The following is a 19,613-nucleotide window of genomic DNA, read 5'->3' on the forward strand; positions in this document are numbered from 1 at the left end:
AGAATAAACTTTGTTGAATTTTGTTATTGAAACCTTACAAAATATATTCTCGGATCACAATAGAATTAAATAGAAAAAATAAAGATATCTGGAAAACCCTCCAGTATTTGGAACTTAAGTAACATTAAGTTAAATTGAAGATTTTTAAGTTTTGTCTTATTACTGCTTGTTTAACAAATTGCTGCAATTGGTTAATTAGTATTCCTTGGTTTTTACCAATTTATTAGGAAGAATAAAGGAAGAATAAAAGGTGAAATTGCTTTCTCTTCTGTCATACATAAGATAAAACATTTTACTTGTGATCTCTTAAATGATCCCTTTCCTGTTAAGGGGATGCTGCCAGCATTTAGTATTCCTTTTTTACCTAAGAACTTAGCATAGTATCTGTAGTCTTTTTGGAATCTTTCTTAAAAGCCTTTAAGGTTCTTCCTTTTGCTGAGCCCTCTTTCTATACCACCACCTTTCCCCATCACCACCATCAACTGACTCCATTTCATCTACCTTCAGTCCTACCCCACCCCGGGTTTAGTAGTCTGTTTTGAGTATTCACTTGAGTTTTATCATCTGTTTATTTGGACTTTAAGACCCAGAATGTTCAGTGTTGTCACTTCTGCACGTTGTTCTGTTATTCATCTATGCCTCACTCTGTATGTCTTTCTATTACTTTTCTCTATGGATGACTTGGAATCATCTCTCATTGTAACTTTCTTTTATGGGTTCCTGCCAATTTTAATCCACATGCTTATTTTCTTGATGTTTCACATAATATTTTATATTTTATCTTTGTTTTCAATGTTTTTGAGCAGTTCATTTCAAAAGATTGTTCAATAGAAATCCTGGCCTAAAAACAAGGAGCAGAGAGACATGTATTCTTGTTTCTGTAGACAATAACTAGCATCAGTTAAATATATATTGGGTGTGGGTGAAGAAAACATTGCCCAAACTTTTACGTACATCTTTTATCACATGTAGTTGTATCTAATCATTCTCATTTTAAAATGCATACTTCATTTTACATTGTTTGATATGGTGTTTTGCAGTATAGAAATGCTTTTGAGGAGGGCCTCCCCAGTGGCGCAGCGGTTGAGCGCTGGGTTGCGAAGCTGCCCGCAGCCTCTACAGCGCCGGTTCGATCCCCGGCTGCTCCCCGGCCACCGGAGGAGGGTCCCACATGGCGCGCAGACCTCTCCTGCCGCCCGCTGCTCCCCTCAGCAGTGTACTTCGGTCCTTCTGCCTGCTCTGCTCCCCGCTCTGGCTCTGGTGAATTCTCTCACCCTCCCATGCTTCTGACTGTACCCAGTGCATGTATAAACCAAACAAACAAACAAATAATAAATAAATAAATAAATAAGACATGCCTCTAGAAAATTTAAAAAAAAAAAAAAAAAGAAATGCTTTTGAGGAATAAATTTATTAATGAATTATTTAACTCAAATAGCTTCTGTTTCACCTATTCATTATATATACATAATGTCTTGATAACCTGCTTACTTACCTGACAGGTTCCAGTTCCTAGACTAAGGATGCCCAGAGAATTTTGTCATAAGAGTTGAATTATGACCTTCCTTGATTTGTTAAACTATGCAAATATAGGTGAATGTTCTTTGATTCTCTGCACTTTAAGTCTTGCTTTTTAATGAAGACATGCACTTTGTCCATATTCCAGTGTATGCATCTTCCTTTGGTCTGGGATTCTAGCTTCCTCCAACTTTCAAGCCTCTCTTTAACCCTTTTGAACAAGCTGCATGATAAGCATCTTACTTCCACTCTCTTCATAATAAAATGTGGTTCTGTCAGCCTCAGCATCAGATAATGTGAGCATTATCTGTTCTTAGAAGCATCATACCTTCCAATTTCTGCAGTTGGTGAAATATTGTTTAATATGTGTAGAGCTTTCGTTTTGCAAGATGAAAAAGTTCTGCTAGATGATGGTGATAGTTCCACAAAATATGAATGCACTTAATGCCTCTGAATTGTGCACTTAAAAATGGTTATGAGGCTAAAGATTATGTTACGTGTATTTTGACAAAAAATTTTTAAGTTGGCAAGAAAATTTAAGCAAATAGGCATTAACCTTTTTCTTTTATGAAAATGACATTGGTTCCATGGGCAAAATGATTCTTGTGATTTTAAGGCTGCTTTACAGTCAATATGTAGAAATTCTAATATAATTATATATATAATATTGATAACAGTGCTTTTTCTGTTCCAGAGGTGTTTTTATTCCTCACCACTAGGTTAGGTGTAACTGTCCTCTCCAATACACCCATTGTTTGAGAACTTTACAACAGAAAAGTGGAATCCTTTGTTTTGTCCCTTTCCGGTTGAATTTTTATTTTAAAATGAATAACAGGGAGAATTTAACAGGACTCTGATATATCCTGTCCCTTCTTGTCCCCTCTGACATATTACTCTAACTTCATGTTTTACTTTTATTTGAAAAGATTCCTGAGAGTACTTTTTAAAAGACAATTGAGGATGCAGTTTTGATATAAACACCTCAGTTAGATTATAGTAGTAATGAGATTATAATTCTGACTCTTATAAAATTATCAGAAGGGGAATTTTCAAGTTTACTAAACAGAAGGAACAGTGGATTTGGTTTAGTCATCAAAATAAACTGTGGCCTACTGGAGTCCCAAGTTCTATATTGTGTTTGAATTTTCCATTGGGAAGAAAACATTCCACTGTCCCTTTTTACTGTTCAACTTAAGCTGCAGTGAACACTAGGAGAATGGCCCTGTGGCTGAGCTGCTTATTTTTTTTTTTAATCTATTCATTTTATACTTTAAGACAGATTTTTCCCTGGGGTGAAACAAAGGTTAACTGAAATTTCCTCTGTTGTGTACCTGAACGAATCAGCAGTTTGAGAAGGAAATCCCATTGATGGGCCAAGAGAGTGACAGGCTCTATTTAAAGAATTCCCCCGACTGTGTGGTAGACCAGCCATGCCATGAATTTAACTGTTCCTGTGGTCCCCATACTTGTACCCACCAAAAAAAAGAGAGAGAGAGAAAGCGACTTTGTTCTGCACACACAGCCCTAGCTTTGAAAACCATGAGCCATTGAGTTTTGTGAATTCAAGTTAGACAGCAACAGAGGCCAAGACTCTAGGGGAACAATATCTGAAAGGGAGAACACAAAAACAGGTAGAAACTGTTTAACTGTTTTCTTTCTCAGTATATATACAGGTTTATGGGTGTTGATGAACACACCATAAAAACCCTCTACCTTTCACATTTTTTTGTAGCTAATCCTATATTTAAACAGTGATGTTTGTTCAAATTTTCAGTTTGTTAGTTTTGGGGGTTTGGTGGGCTTTTTTGTTTTTGTTTTTGTTTGGTTTTTACAGCTTTTTTTGCTCCATAAAATATTCCAATTTTAGCAGGAAATATTTTATATACTTGAAATCAGAGTAAGCACAGTATGAGTTAAAATGATTTTTTTTTTAAATAGACCTTTATAACTTTATATTACCTCTGTAGGAGCTTTACTGTCAGGGGGCAGCTCATGTATTTTGTATTTTTCCTGTTTAAGGGAAGCTGCTTTAAATATGAAAAGATGGTATCTTGGGTTGGATTAAACATCCTTAATTCATGTGTAGTTAACCTCAGGACTTGTGAGCCTTGTTGAAAATGCAGCTTTAACCCTGCCCAGTAGGCCCCAATAGTGCATCCTGCAGGGGATTGTAGAGTCATAGCCTTTTACTGAAGTGGAAGTTAGTGTGTATTCCCAGGGGCATGAACTGTTTCTATTTCTAACAAATATTTCATATATGTTGCTAATTAATATTTCAATTTACAAATTTAGGATTTTTTTTGGAAAAAAAAACCTTCCTTTGTTATTTGAAGCTTTTGTTTTCAAAAGTTTCTGGAGTGTATACTTTGCGGTGTGGATGGGAGTGTCAGAGATTTTGTAAGACTGTTGAAACTAGGCTGACTGGTTTCTTTTTGTGGACTGACAGAAAATACTGGTCTGAAGCAAGTACCGTTTGAGTTGGTTCCTGAGGGATAAAATGGGAATTTATCTTAAAGATCATGTGGAGACTAGAACCATCTCACAAATGAGAAATGAAGTCTAGAGAAATAAAATGACTAATCCAAACTTAGTATGTTTGGAAGAACCTAAGTCTAAATTCATATCCAGTGTTTACTTGTACTACTTGTAAACTATCTATTTTAAAATGCTTAGGATGCTGTTTTAAAATCACTTTTCTCTCATTAGTCAATCATACCTCAACAGCTGGAGAAATATTCTGTTTTTCTTCTCATATTTTGACTCTTTCTTACCTCTGTCATTTTTTACTGTCCCTTGCTTTTTCTCCTTATTTTTCTATATTGGTCCTACTGCAGATATTTCATGGCATTGTAAGTTAAAGGCAGGATTTGAGAATGTAGATCTGTCCAAAGAGTACATACAGCCTTTAAAGGAAGCCTCCACTTTTTCTTTTTTGTAAATTTTTAAAAATCGAAATTATATTTACCCTGCTAGTTGAGGAAGCTATGAATCTAACAAGTACTCATTAGTTGCTGTTTATGTAAATAGAAGAATTAACCACTGCCATGGTTAATTCAGTATAATATTTATTGAGCACCTACTATGAGATAGACACCATGCCAAATGATAGAAATACAATGAAGAATGAGTTGAAAATAGTTCCTGCTACCTTGTAGACTAGAGTTAACTACAACTAGAAAGTGTGGAAATTATTTTTATGAACTTTCACTCAAGATTATTTCTGAGTAGATGATCAACATTGCTCCTCAGATAATGCCATTATTTGTATCCATATCAGAATATAGTATTAAAAGTAAAATATAATTTGAAACTCAATAATTTTCACATTAGTAATTGTCATGTGTTACATAATAAAATAATATTGTAGAAAGGAAAAGCAGTTTTATTTTAGAAAAATAGGATTATTGGGGCCTCCCTGGTGACGTAAGGGGTTAAGCACCACACTATGAAGCAATCCGCAGCCTCTGCAGCACGAGTTCGATCCCTGACCGGCCAGGGAGCAACCCGCATGGCACAGCAGACCTCTCCAGACTCGCCTGCTGCTCCCCTCAGCAGTGTACTTCGGTCAATCTGCCTGTCCTGTTTCCCACTCTGTCTCTGGTGAATCCTCTCTCCCCCCGCATCTCTGGCCTGAACCCCAGATCTTGTAGGCATAAATAAATAAATCTTTAAAAAATAGGATTATTGATAAAAATAATTTAAGGAGGTAATAGATTGACTAAGAGCATGGTTTGAAAGTAAGCCTCTAGTCTGCTACTTACAAACTTTGTGGCTTTAAAAAATTGTTTAAAAATTCACATAAACCTCATCTTGTTTCATCTATGAAATAAAAGCAAATAATTACCTGCCTCTATAGAACTGTGAGGATTACATTAGAAAAGTATGTGAAGTGTTTAACATAGTATCCAGCACAGTATCAGCTCTTTATATATAATTGTTCTTAAGTTCCGTATTCATCAAAAGCAATCTTGATTTTCTTCCTCTGAGAGGATCTGTTAGTGGGGATTTGAAAAGAAGCAGTCTTTATTATACCCATTTTCTTTGTCTGACGGTATTACACATTAAAATTAAGTTACTCATAAATCAAGGACACATGTACAAAGGTGTATTTATCAACTAGGATGGGTTTTTATAATTTTGTTTTCCTTCAAACACTAAAGATTATATAATAATTTCTAATCCCCCATAATCTCTTGCTTGCTGTTGGACAACATCAACTTTGAATAATAATTCTATAGGTACACTGTACTATAGTTACACTGGTAAATGTGTTTTAGATTTAAAGATAATTCTGTCAGTCATCTTTCTAGAGCTAAATTGAACCTGAATGGCTTATAGGAACTGTTTTTCACATGGTGTCCAAATTCTCCTCTACTTGAGAAGTCTTCTGGTGCCATATTAGAAGGTAGAAGTTTTAAGGTAATCTGGCACAAAGTTATAGACAATGGATATTTCTTTTTTTTAATATTTTATTTTCTATAATTCTTACATCTTTTTTCATCTTTGCACAATGTATGCATTTTCATTTTGGTTATATTCCCCATACAGTTGCACCTCTCCCCTTATTTTGACTCTAGTCCTTCCTTTTCCTGCCCCTTCCTCTCCCTCCCACCCCCCCCCCCAAGTGTGTCTCTGGTTTATAGTTGCTAGTTGATTTTGATTTTTACTTTGTATTGATTAGTCTTTTTCCTGGTCTCTTATAGAGGTTTTCTAAATTCCTGCTATGAGTGAGACCATCCAGTATTTTTCTTTCTGACTTATTTCGCTGAGCACGATCCCTTCCAGCTCCATCCATGTTGCTGCAAACTGCATGTGTTTATCTTTTTTGATTGCTGAGTAATATTGACAATGTATATTTCTTTGTGGTCAGAGTACTCGGTTGTTGATACTTACTGGCTCCAAATTCTCTCTGCTTCTTTTCAATTCAATCACATCTTTGCTTTTCCACCTCATCTGAGCTTCTCATCAGGATTTCATGTAGCTTTGTCAGTGCATCTAAGGGTCCATTCTCAGCCTTGGTCTTACCCTGACCTAACAGTGGCATTTCTCATCACCAATAACATGTCTTTGATACATTTTCTCTAGCAGGCACTTGCCCTTCCAGGTTCCTCCTACTTCAGTGCACACTCTTTCCAAGTCCTCTTCTCTTTTCTCTCCACACTCAGTCCTTCAGTCAGTGCTTTCTCCCAGTGCTGCTCTAAATAAATACCCTCTCCGTGCCACAGTGGGCTAGTTTTTATTTCCAGTTCAGATATTTCTTCAACTTAAGATTAGTGTATCCAGTAGCCTTCTCAACAGCTTTATTGGGATGTATAATAGATATCACAGTCTGTTCAAAACTAAACTCATCTTTCTCTTTTTTTTTTTTTTTTTTGCTCTGAATGAGTCAATATTTTTTTTTTATTAGATAATAAATTTTATTGTTATATTCCCCATACAATTGCAGCGCCCCCATTCTGACCCCAATCCCTCCCCTCCCGCCCCTGCCCCCCTAAAAGTGTCTCTGGTTCATAGTTTTTTGTTGATTTTGATTTTCACTTTCTTATAGTTATTCATTTTCCTGGTCCCTTATTTAAGTTTTCTAGATTCCTGCTATGAGTGAGACCATCCGGTATTTTTCTTTTTCTTTTTGGCTTATTTCGCTGAGCATGATCCCTTCCAGCGCCATCCATGTTGCTGCAAATTGCATGTGTTTATCTTTTTTGAATGCTGAGTAATATTCCATGGTATATATGTACCACATCTTCTTGATCCAGTCATCTATTTTTGGGCATTTGGGTTGTTTCCAAAGCTTAGCTATTGTAAACAGTGCTGCTATAAACATAGGGGTGCAGGTGTTCTTTGGAATTGATGTTTCTGTGTCCTTTGGGTAAATACCTAGGAGTGGAATTGCTGGATCATATGGAAGCTCTATGTTTAGTAGGTCCAGAAATCTCCACACAGCTTTCCACAGTGGTTGGACCAGTTTGCACTCCCACCAACAGTGCAGAAGAGTTCCTTTTTCTCCACACCCTCGCCAACATTTGTTGTTGCTAGTTTTTTTAATATGTGCCATTCTCACTGGTGTAAGATGGTATCTCATGGTAGTTTTGATTTGTATTTCCCTGATGACAAGTGATGTTGAACATTTTTTCATATGCCTGTTGGCCATTTGCATTTCCTCTTCAGAGAAGTTTCTTTTTAGCTCTTCTGCCCATTTTTTGACTGGATTATTTTCTTTGTTGTTGTTGAGTCTCATCAGCTCTTTGCAGATTTTTGTGATCAGTCCTTTATCATTAGTGTTGGGTGCAAAAATGTTCTCCCAGTTGGTGGGGTTTCTCTTTGTTTTTGTTATTGTCTCTTTTGCTGTGCAGAAGCTCTTTAATTTGATGTAGTCCCAGCTGTTTATCTTCGCCTTCACTATCACTGCTTTGGGTGATGTGTCTGTAAAGATGTCTTTGATGTGCAAATCACGTAGTGTTTCGCCTATATTTCCTTCTATATATTTTATGGTTTCAGGTCTTATGTCTAATTCTTTAATCCATTTTGAGTTGATTTTTGTGTATGGTGTGAGGTAGTGGTCAAGCTTCATTCTTTTGCATGTAGCGACCCAGTTTTCCCAGCACCATTTATTGAACAAACTTTCTTTGCTCCAATGCATAGTCTTTGCTCCTTTGTCAAAGATTAGTTGACCATAAATCTGTGGGTTTATTTCTGGATTTTCTATTCGATTCCATTGGTCTGTATGTCTGTTCTTGTTCCAATACCATGCAGTTTTGATGATTATGGCTTTGTAGTATAGTTTGAAGTCTGGGAGTGTGATGCCTCCATTCCCTTCTTTTTTTTTCAGGAGAGCTTTGGCTATTCGGGGTTTTTTGTGATTCCATATGAATTTCATCAATAATTGTTCTATTTCTTTGAAGAATGACATTGAAATTTTGATTGGAATAGCATTGAATCTGTATATTGCTTTTGGAAGGATGGCCATTTTAATAATGTTTATTCTTCCAATCCATGAGCAGGGGATATCTCTCCATTTCTTTGTGTCTTCTTCTATTTCTTTTAACAGTGTTTTATAGTTTTCTTTGTATAGGTCCTTTACCTCTTTTGTTAGATTTATTCCCAAATATTTGATTTTTTTTGTTTCAATAACGAAAGGGATGGTTTTTTTGATTTCTTCTTCTTCAGATTTATTGTTTGTGTATAGGAAGGCTACTAACTTTTGCGTGTTGATTTTGTATCCTGCCACTTTACTGAACTGATTGATGAGTTGAATTAGCTTTTCTGTGGAGTTTTTGGGGTTCTCTATGTATAATATCATATCGTCTGCAAATAGTGATAGTTTGACTTCTTCTTTTCCTATTTGGATTCCTTGGATGTCTTTCTCTTGTCTTATTGCCCTGGCTAGGACTTCAAGTATTATATTGAAAAGCAGTGGTGAGAGTGGACATCCTTGTCTTGTTCCAGATCTTAATGGAATTGCTTTCAGCTTTTCACCATTGAGAATGATACTGGCTGTTGGCTTGTCATAGATGGCCTTTATGATGTTAAGGTATGTTCCTTGTATCCCAAGAATTTCAAGGGCTTTTATCATGAATGGGTGTTGCACTTTGTCGAAAGCTTTCTCAGCATCATCTTTCTCTTAAAGCATGTTTGCCTGTAGCTTTTTGTTGCAATAACTTTATCCTTTTATCCTTTTAATTGCTCAACTCAAAAACCTGGGAGTCATCCTGGATTCTGTTTTCTCTTACATTCATCCAATTTATCAGGAAACCCTGTTGTCTCTATCTTCAGAATATACTCAGAATTTTCCCACTTCTCAGCATATCCTCTAATAGCATCCTGGCAAGAGATATGCCATCTTTTGTTATTAATGCACAGTCACCTAACTGATTTCCCTGTCTCTCTACTTGCCCCCTTTCATTTTGTACACCTTTGCTCAGAATCCTACCCCCAACCACCATTGACTCCCCATTTTATTCAGAATAAAAGTAAGAATCCTTATAAGGTCTACAAGGCCCTACATAAACTGGTACTCCTGTACTTTTTTGATGTGACTTCATTCACTCTACTTAATCACACTGGCCCCCTGCTGTTTATAAACCATCCCTGGAATAGTCTTCCCTTAAGGACTTTGCTTTGGCTCTTCCTCTGCCTGGGATACCTTTCCTCTAGAACTGCATGGCTAATTCCTTGATCTTTGAGTTTTTTTACTTAATGTCAATGTAGTTTACTCTGTCCATGTCATGTAAAGTTATCACTAACATCTAACACAATTCTCTACTTTTTCTTTTAAACAAAACACTTCCCACCATATAACATATCATTTATCTATTTATTATGTTTGTTATTTTTTGTATCTTTCCCCCATTAGACTGTAAGTTCTGTGAGGGCAGCCATCTCTGTTTTGTTCACTGATATATCCCAAGCACCTAGAATTGTGCTTAGAATGTTACAGTAGCTCAGTAAGTATTTGATGGATGAATGAATGGTGAGAGTTGAAAATAATCATGGTGGGCCTCCCCGGTGGCGCAGCAGTTGAGCGCTGGGTTGCCAAGCTGCCCGCGGCCTCTGTGGCGCCGGTTCGATCCCCGGCTGCTCCCTGGCCACCGGAGGAGGGTCCCACATGGCGCGCAGACCTCTCCTGCCGCCCGCTGCTCCCCTCAGCAGTGTACTTCGGTCCTTCTGCCTGCTCTGCTCCCCGCTCTGGCTCTGGTGAATTCTCTCACCCTCCCGCGCTTCTGACTGTACCCAGTGCTTGTATAAATAAATAAATCTTTAAAAAAAAAAAAAGAAAGAATAAAATATTTAAAAAAAATATTAAAAAAAAAAGAAAATAATCATGGTATTTAGTTATACTATGAGGTTCATTAGTCCAATGTTAGTTTGAGTTTCTTTTTGAGCATTTTTAACAGTTTCTGAGAATTACTATGTTATGACTTTCATTCCTTCTTAGAGATCTTCCAAAGAACAAAAAGAAAATTAACCTTTTTTGATAGAAAAAAAATTCATCTCTCTCTCAGAATTGTTATGTGGAATCATTAGATCCTTTCATAAATCTAAGATACATGATGGGATCCTAGTGATGTTATTTTTGCCACATCTTTAAATACTGTTTCATCATCCTAAGAAAAATTAATCAACAGGCATATAAAGAAGAGCTGTTGCCCTAAAATGGGAGATATGGATGACTGAAACTTGGCCTTTTAGAGAGATGAGGTGTTAGTAGCTGGCATGGCAGTAAATAGACTTTTCAGGCCAACTATACTGGTATTAAATACAGAGAAATTAGAGTTGTATAAGAAAGGAAGCAATGACTATTACATCATCATAAATTGAATATTAATTTAACCTTCGGATGATTGAAGGACAAGAAATTCAGGAAGGATATGAAATAACTAAATCTTCTTTTACCTTATTTGGGATTTAGATTTTAATGTTTAAAATAGAGAAAGCCATTGGGAACAAAATTAACATTTATTTAGAAGTTTGCAGATAAATACCTAAAGAAATAGCTACAAAGTTGAAAGTAATTGCTTCTGGGGAGTGGGAACTGGAGTGAGGAGGAGAGAGCTGCTTGTTTTTGTTACACAAAAGTGTTACATAACATCTTGTCATACAATTTCTTGGTGTTATTAGGGTGTTTTAAACCACATGCATGTATTACTCTAATAAAAATTAATAAAATATGAAATCACAAATTTGCAGAGAAAATGTTTTCTGGTGTGCCTCAAATGAAGTCGAAGGCACAGAGATGCTACCACAATCCAAGATGTGAGGTGATGAACAAATGATGACTGGAAGAAACCTAAAATAGTGCCTTGGGAAGACATTTCAAGGAATATGCTGTAGGTTTGTAAGATCTGGCGTGATTGGATATTGGTGTGAAACATTTGCTAAGATGAAAATAGATCTACATTTTGAACCATTGTCAACAACAGAAAAGAAAATGTTTGCTCTGTAAAGATGAGTTTTACATTGGTTATGTTATGTGTACAATGACTGGTAGTATAGACATTTATGATGTAAACCCGGACATGTGTCCTTAAGATCTGGAGAGAGGTGTAAACCCAGACATGTGTCCTCTGGAGAGAGGTTTGAAGAAAATATGACCCCCCCAAAATAGAAAGATAATGAAAATGACATGTTTCACCATGAGACTGAACAGAAAACCATGTTTCTTTTTTTCTTTTCAATATGGTTCCATGTGCTCACACATGGCTAATGATACGTATAGAAAATGAAAAAAGATTCAGGAAGGAGACAAGGAAGTATTAAAATAGAAGGAAGACTGAAAGAATTCCAATCAATTTCCAGATTGGTATTGTATTTTCCCAGCAGGTAGATACCGCCTTTTATATAGCCTTTAAATCTTATCTAGAAACTTACAATATATTTTTTAAGTAGCCTCTTGAGTAAATTTTAATGTTTCATATGTGCTTCTCATTTTACAAATATTTAAATGTCTTGTGGTATATTTTCCTTTTTGTCTTTTTTTTTTTTTTGGAGGGGTAGCGATAGGGAACTGGCATCATAGTAGGTATCTCTAGAAGAAGAAAAAACAACTCCCATGATCTCACTGTGTCAGCTATTTCCATTGATGATTTTTCCTTTTTTGTTCTTGTTACTTAATCTGAGGAGTCTTTTGTTTCTATATAAATATTTCTTTATATAGAAGTGGTTCACTGACTAAATCCTTGGAGCAGAGGGAATGGGGAATGAGAAAGAACTGTATCTGTGTGTCTGTCTCTTTGGGAATACATAAAATTTTATATGACTGATAACTTCACTAAAGTTCTGCATAACCCTCTGTTAGCACCTGTATTTATTTCCTCTTTCTTCTTCCTCCTCTGCCTCTAAAAAAAGAAAAGCTAAATCCCCATTTATCTTTTACACACATTTCAAAATGTAAATTGTCTCTGGTAAATTGAATGTGATTTAAAATAAGATGAAAAGTTTGATGCCTAAATTGCAAATTCTTTTGTTAAGATTGATTTTATTGTCAGTTATACTGTGTAAAATTGGTAATGACTAAAATGGTTTTGTGGCCAATGTTAAATGGAAAAGTATCAGCAAGAGGAAACCATGGCAGACATAAAGAACATTTTGAAAAGAATGCAAGTGAATACGGTGGCTAAACCCTCTGGGGATTTACATGTGGCATTGTGTGTATTTCAAAAGTTTCCGTTGAAATAACAGATGCTGCTGATGAAGTTGGGAATAGTAACTTCATTTGTGGCTGGTTCGGTTGCTTATTAGAAATGAGAATATCCCAGGGGGAAATCTGGTATGATGGAGGTAGACCCAAGGAAGGATATAACATAAATATCTGGTGGCTTTATCCTGGTGATCTTTAATCCATAAACACTGGCCAAGTACAAGCATGACTATCTGTAAATGTCCAGTTATCTTATATTTCATGTGGATCTTGTGTCTGCCAGGTGATTTATTCAGTAACGGTTATTTGGAAAAAAAAAATTTGTTTCTACAGTTGTTTACTACAGAAATTCTGAATTTCCTAGTTGTAGAGAATTGTCTTTTTGAACTTCCATATTTACAGTGACATGCCTTGGAATTATCTATTGATGTATGTAGCCCAGTCTCCACTCACACAAAAGTGCAAGTGAATGTTTCCTTTTTAATTTTTTTCAAAGCAAATCAAAGTGTGCAAGACATTGTAATGAGAACTAGATAGGTAGATAAAACAATGTGGTCTTAGTCCATAGAGAATAATAGTGTGAGGGAAATAATGTATTAATATAGTTCTTAAAACAAGATTTAGAAGTACTAATAGCCTGAGAGATAAAAATAGTTTGCTTTCAGACTATAAGGAAGGAAGAAAACAGTTTTACCAGAGACATTTAAAGACAAAATGTAATTTAAGTCAGTTATTCAGAAAACATGAGTACTGTGGTAACTAAGCAATCATGCTTTGGTGTTTGCAAGATACTATGATAGAAATGATATGGGTAAGAGCCAGGATGTTATAGAGTCAGAGGATCATCTCTGCTTTTGTGGGTGATCAGAGAAGACTTCAGTGAAGTCTTCAGTGAAGTAAAACATGATTAGGGCCTTAAGACCAACTCCCAGTTCCCAGTGGATGAAACAGGGTGATTTGTGTTCCATGGAATGCATGGGTAGGCATAGTTACAGAGAACAGCAGGACGCATTGGGGAAGTTGTTTGACCTTAGCCAGAACTTTGGAATCAGGAAGATGAAGCCAGAGAAATAGGTAAGGGCCAAGTTATGAAAGGTATCATGTGACCTACAAAGGAGTTTTACATTTACCCTGTTGGCAAAGAAGGACCATTCAGAGCGAATATATTCACATTGTTTACATTAATGTAGAAGCATTATTCTAGTAACAGTGGAATGGAAAATACACTGTAGCCAAGAGATAGTCAAAAGTAATCTAGGTGAGAAAGTGTCTCTTGGCCAAAAATAATGGGATGGAGACTATTTGTGGGGCAAGATACTAGAAAGGAAGAGTTGGAGTACCCATGAATAAATAGTAAGGATCCTGAATGCCTATCGTCACATGCACATGCATACACCTGCTCAAAAACCTACTGGCTATAAGCTGAATAATCACTAGAACTTAAATGAGTTCTTGCTAGCCTGAAAGGAAAGACCTGAGGTGTCCTGTAAGGTCCATAAGGTACATCTTGGTCATAGGGCTAAATCAGGTCCAGTAGATTGATTTTGCATGTTCTAAGACTGCACATAAATAGAATCATACTTATGTACCATTTTGTGTCTGTCTTCTTTCACTCTAAATATTTATAAGATTCATTCATATTACTGGAGTCCTAGAGAAGTAATTTGCGGTCCTAGAGAAGTAATTTGTTCCTTTCTTATTGCTGAATAGTATTCCATTTAATATAACAAACAACTCGTTTCACTACTTGTTTCCTGATGAACATTTAGGTTGTTTCCAGTTTCGGACAATTATAAGTAAAGAAGCAACAAACATTCTTGTGAAATTCTCTTTTTAAGTTTTCCTTTCCCCTGGGAAGACACCTAGGAATAGAACTACTGTATATAGTAAGTAGACTGTTACCTTTACCATTACATGAAACCAGCATCTCTGGACATACCCTTACAAAGCTAAAACTAACACATTTTAGTAGAAAATATTTGTAATCTTGCATAGGCAAATTTCTTTCTTTTTTTTTTTAAAAAAAGATTGATTGATTTATATAAGAACTGGAGTACAAGTCAGAGGCACGGGAGGGTGAGAGAATTCACCACAGAGAGCAGGGAGCAGAGCAGAGAAGACACTGCTGAGAGGAGCACCGGGTGAGGCAGGAGAGGTCTACTGCGCCCACTGCTGAGGGGAGCAGCAGGTGAAGCAGGAGAGGTCTGCTGCACCATGTGGGAATCTCCATGGTCTGCCGGGAATTGAACCCACACTGCAGAGGTTGCGGACACCTTCACCGAGCAGCGCTCAACCCGCTGTGCCACTGGGGAGGCCCTTGCATAGGCAAATTTCTTTGGGAACAGAAAGCATTAACTATGGAAGGAAAAGTTATTAAATGTATTTAAAATTCTGCTCTCTGACAACGCTGTTAAAAAATACATGAAAAAAAAGGACACAAAAAAACCCCAAAATATTTGCCATCACTTGTACAATAAAAGACTTTTATCTAGAATATATGAAGAACTCTTACTCAGTAAAAACATGATAGATGTTTCTTTTTGCCCCTCCCCCCCCAAAAGAAAGAACAACCCAATTTAAAAATAGGCCAAAATTTGCACAGTTTTGGAAAGATATATGAATGGTAAATAAATGCATGAGCAGATGCTCAGCATCATTAGTTATCAGAGTCATGTAATCAGTCCTGACACAATACTGCTTCACAGCCAGGTAAGGCTGAAATTTCAAAGACTGTCAATTCCAAGTGTTGGTGGGATTGTGAAGACACTGGAACTCTCATACATTACTGATGGGAACCACTTTGGAAAAATTTGCTCGTTTTATGTAATGGTAAAGATAATGGTATACTTACTATATACAGTAGTTCTATTCCTAGGTGTCTTCCCAGGGGAAAGGAAAACTTAAAAAGAGAGACTTTCACAAGAATGTTTGTTGCTTCTTTACTTATAATTGTCCAAAACTGGAAACTACCTAAATGTTCATCAGGAAACAAGTAGCAAAATGACAAGTTGCTCGTTATATTAAACGGAATACTATTTAGCAATAAGAAAGGAACAAATTACTTCTACCCAGTAAAATGAATGAATCTTATAAATATTCAGAGTGAAAGAAGCCAGACACAAAATGGTACATAAGTATGGTTCTATTTATGTGCAGTCCTAGAACATGCAAAATCAATCTATTGTGACAGAAAGCAAATCAGTGGTTTCTTAGCATCAAGAATGACTGTAAATGTACACAAGGTAACATTTTGGGTTGATGGAAACATTCTACATTTGATTTTTGTGGTAGTTACACAGGTGTGATGAGTACATTTGTCAACATGCATCCTATTGTATTTTCCACAGGGGTGTATTGTATAATATATAAATTATACTTCAACAGCATTTCCTTTATGGCACAATCTTGTGTCTCCCCTTTCTCCCTTAAATTCAGATATTATCTGTTCTTCCTTTAAATTTAGCATAGCATTTTTTTTTGGTCTTCTCTTACTCTCCTTTTTTCATTTACCTCCTCATATTAACTAGGTCATAAGCTCCTATCTTTGTTTACCCTACAGTACCTTGCTTATTATGACCTCTCAAATCATGTTTGTTAAGCTGAGTTAATACAAAAAGAATTATGTTTGCTTTTGCTTTGATTAAAATTCTGAAGTCTGAAAAGAATCATAGTCCTGGATATCAGGAAGACAAATCCATAATCAGCTAAGAGTTGATAGTAGGCATCTTTAGGGAAGTCCTAATGTTAATGGTAACCCCATTTTCTATTGCATGGCATTGGGTAGTGACCATATGGAAGATGAGTTCTCCTGGGCCCTATGAGAAGTTGTCTTCAAGGCAGGACAACCTGTGCTAGTTGCAAAGAAGTAATGGGCCACCCTGGTGGTGCAAGGGGTTAAGATGCAACCTATGAAGCTGTCTGCAGCCACTGCAGCATGAGTTCGATCCCCGGCCAGGGAGCTACCCACATGGTGCAGCAGACCTCTCCTAACTCGCCCACTGCTCCCCTCAGCAGTGTATTTCAGTCAGTCTGCCTATTCTGTTCCCCACTCTGTCTCTGGTGAATTCCTATGGCCTGAACCCCAGTTCTTGTATACATAAATAAATAAATCTTTTTTTAAAAGTGGAGGATTAGGTAACCTAGACTGAAGTGACAATATATCTGATTCCAGTAATGAAAAAAATTGAGAGAACCCCAGAAATTTAGTGCTTGAAAGATTCATGGATACCAATAATCTAACCTATTATTATATAGACCCAGGGAGGGTAATTAACTGCCCAACACCACACTGCAAATTAAGACAAGGTTAAGACAGAACACAAGTGTGTATAAGTTTCATACCCAGTGCAAAGTGGTAGATTAGCTCCCTATAAATGTTCTAATAAGTTGTCTTTAGACAAAACTACCATTGGGTTAGGATTCAGAAGTAAGAAGCAAACACAATAGGTAAAAGAACAAAGGTAAGGAGTCAGCTGCCCTGACTAGGGTTGAGTCCAAATTGGAACCAAGGAAAGTCCAAGAATGGACTTAATGTGTACCTGGTTGATGTCTTGGCTTCATTTACCACTTGAGAAGTCTGATTTTCTTCTGTAATTGAAACCTGTTGATAAATTCTGTATACTAAGAATGTAGTTTGTGGAAGAGGAGTTTGTCCATAACCTAGAATATTTTTTAATTCTACAGAAATGTTAAATCACTTTGCCCCTGTCAAATCTTCCCTGTTTTTTAACTGTTCTCTGTTGGATAAATTTGTTGGGGGCTGAGGGTGGGAATAGTTGCTATTCTGCATTTTACTGGTTTTGGGTTTCTTTTTATTTTTAAGGATAGTATTTGAGTCAATTTTATAATTAAAGTGATTTTAAGTGGTCATTTTTAATATTAATGGACATTGAGATAGAAAAGGCAGCTTTGAAAGTTAAAGCAAAGCATGCTTCTTAGAGGAATCCTTTGAATGAAAGAAGAATAGCGTGGTTGGTGATGATGAAGGAATAGAAGCTGCTGCTATTTAATGTATTCTCCACTCTTAATATATGGATGCAGCCTCCAAATTTTACAAAGGAAATAATCATCAGCACAGCATCTCTGCTTTCCTATGGATCAGTCTTTTTGTGAAGCAGCCTTTTGGTTTTCTTAGTAAAACTATTTTATTTTAAAATATATCTCTAGACACTCCTGGTAGGCCTGGGAAAATGTAGATTACTTCATGTCTCTTCAAAATTCCTTTCAAAGAAAAGAGGCAAGGTTGATTTGTGTTTTTGAGATAGAGAAGAGGAGTAGATAGGAGGAAGGAGGAAATCTGAACTTTGCTTTGGGGGAGGAAAAAAAAAATCTTTCAGTCCTTTGTTGATACCTTAGCTTCTGCATTAGCCATATATGTCCCTTCCTCCTTGGTCGTGGTGGACTGAGGGAATGGCAACCATTTGCAAGTTTGTAAAGGGACAGTACAAAGAGAAATAAACAGCTGGTAAAAAAATATATAATTTCCCCTACCCCATGTCTTTACAGTTGTATTTTTAGCTGAATCAATGGCTTTTACATATTTGACCTCCTTTTTTGCTATTTCACTATTTTTGATGTTACAAAACACAGTGCTGTATTCCTAGCCTTAATAATGAAATAGTATTCAGAGTCCAGTTATTTTTTAAAATTTATTTATTTATTTATACAAGCACTGGGTACAGTCAGAAGCACAGGGGAGTAAGAGAATTCACCAGAGCAAGAGTGGGGAACAGAACAGGCAGACTGACAAAATACACTGCTGAGGGGAGCAGCGGGCGCGGCAGGAGAGGCCTGTGGCAGGAGAGGCCTGCGTGCCATGTGGGATCCTCGCTAGTGGCCGGGGATCGAACCGGTGCTGCAGAGGCTGCGGGCATCTTCGCAACCCAGCACTCAACACCGGTGCCACCAGGGGAGGCCCTGGAGTCCAATTGTTTTAATGTTACAATGAAAATCAACTATAATGTGAAGCTAGTGGACACAGTTTTATTAGTGAAAGGGAAAACCTTTTCTCTACCTACTTACGTCCTAAAATGGGTGCTTGTGAATTAATTGACAGTAGAGATGGACAGGAGAAAAGCCAAAGTGTAGGAACAGTCTGTAATGAGTAACTCACTAACTGGCCAAAGGTAAAAGTTTATATACCAACTTAAAAGAGAGGATTTAGGACTTCAAGAATGGAAGTTTCTGATGAATGCTCAGTTAAACAGCTTCTTTTTTCAAATGTCCTAATACCCAAATTCAATCACTCTCCTGACTGGAGACCTGGGGTGTTGGGGAGTAAGGGGGTTTTTAGCCATCAGATGAGATTTCTTCCTTTATCTACTGTCAGGGTTTTGGTGCCTTCACAAATTTTTTTTGTTTTTAGTTTGATAGTTTTCAAATCTTTTCCCATGTCTCATTTGATGCTCATAGTAATTTTTGTAGACAGGGCAAATAATATTATTCCCATTTTATAGGTAAAGAAACTGAGGTTAAGTATTTGTTCACATGAGTAATAAGCTATGATAAGAGTTTTGGGTATTTACATTTCTCATATTTTTAGGGTCTAATATCAGTACTAATTTATTGCCAATCTATAAGTGCTTGAAAGGTATCAAAATTAAGTAACATTTTATTTGTTTTGTAGGAGAAGATGATGTGAACTGGTTCATCAGTGACAAAGATGTTGAGGTAAAATCAAACTTTTGAAATTATGAATTATAGGCTAATAATTTCCTTTGATTCATTAGTTGTCTTTTTCTTAAGATAACATAATAAACTGAAAAATAGTGGTAGTCCCAGAATCTTATAAGAAAAAATCTAATTTTAATATGTGATTGAATTTTTTATAACTTTGGTTCAGCCATGATTTTTGTCAATTAATTGCCATCGTGATTTAGTCCCCTTTTCCTCTGTTTCTCCTCTTCTGTGGTGAGTTTTCTCAGGTCAAATTGCCTGATACCGCTAAAGATCAACACCG

The 19,613-nt window shown here is 36.5% G+C and overlaps 1 protein-coding gene across 3 annotated transcripts in view; it reads left to right on the forward strand.

Annotated features, from left to right (window-relative positions):
• ZCCHC7 (zinc finger CCHC-type containing 7) overlaps positions 1–19,613 on the forward strand; it is a 202,058-nt gene that overhangs the window by 134,649 nt on the left and 47,796 nt on the right. For all 3 annotated transcript variants that reach the window (XM_054689193.1, XM_054689192.1, XM_054689194.1), the window contains exon 3: positions 19,281–19,324. In XM_054689193.1, coding sequence (XP_054545168.1) covers positions 19,281–19,324 — 44 coding nt within the window. The remainder of the gene's footprint in view (positions 1–19,280; positions 19,325–19,613) is intronic.

The sequence above is a fragment of the Talpa occidentalis genome, unplaced genomic scaffold (genome assembly GCF_014898055.3).
Source record: "Talpa occidentalis isolate TD23 unplaced genomic scaffold, MPIMG_talOcc4v2.1 talOcc4.7, whole genome shotgun sequence".
NCBI lineage: Eukaryota > Metazoa > Chordata > Mammalia > Eulipotyphla > Talpidae > Talpa > Talpa occidentalis.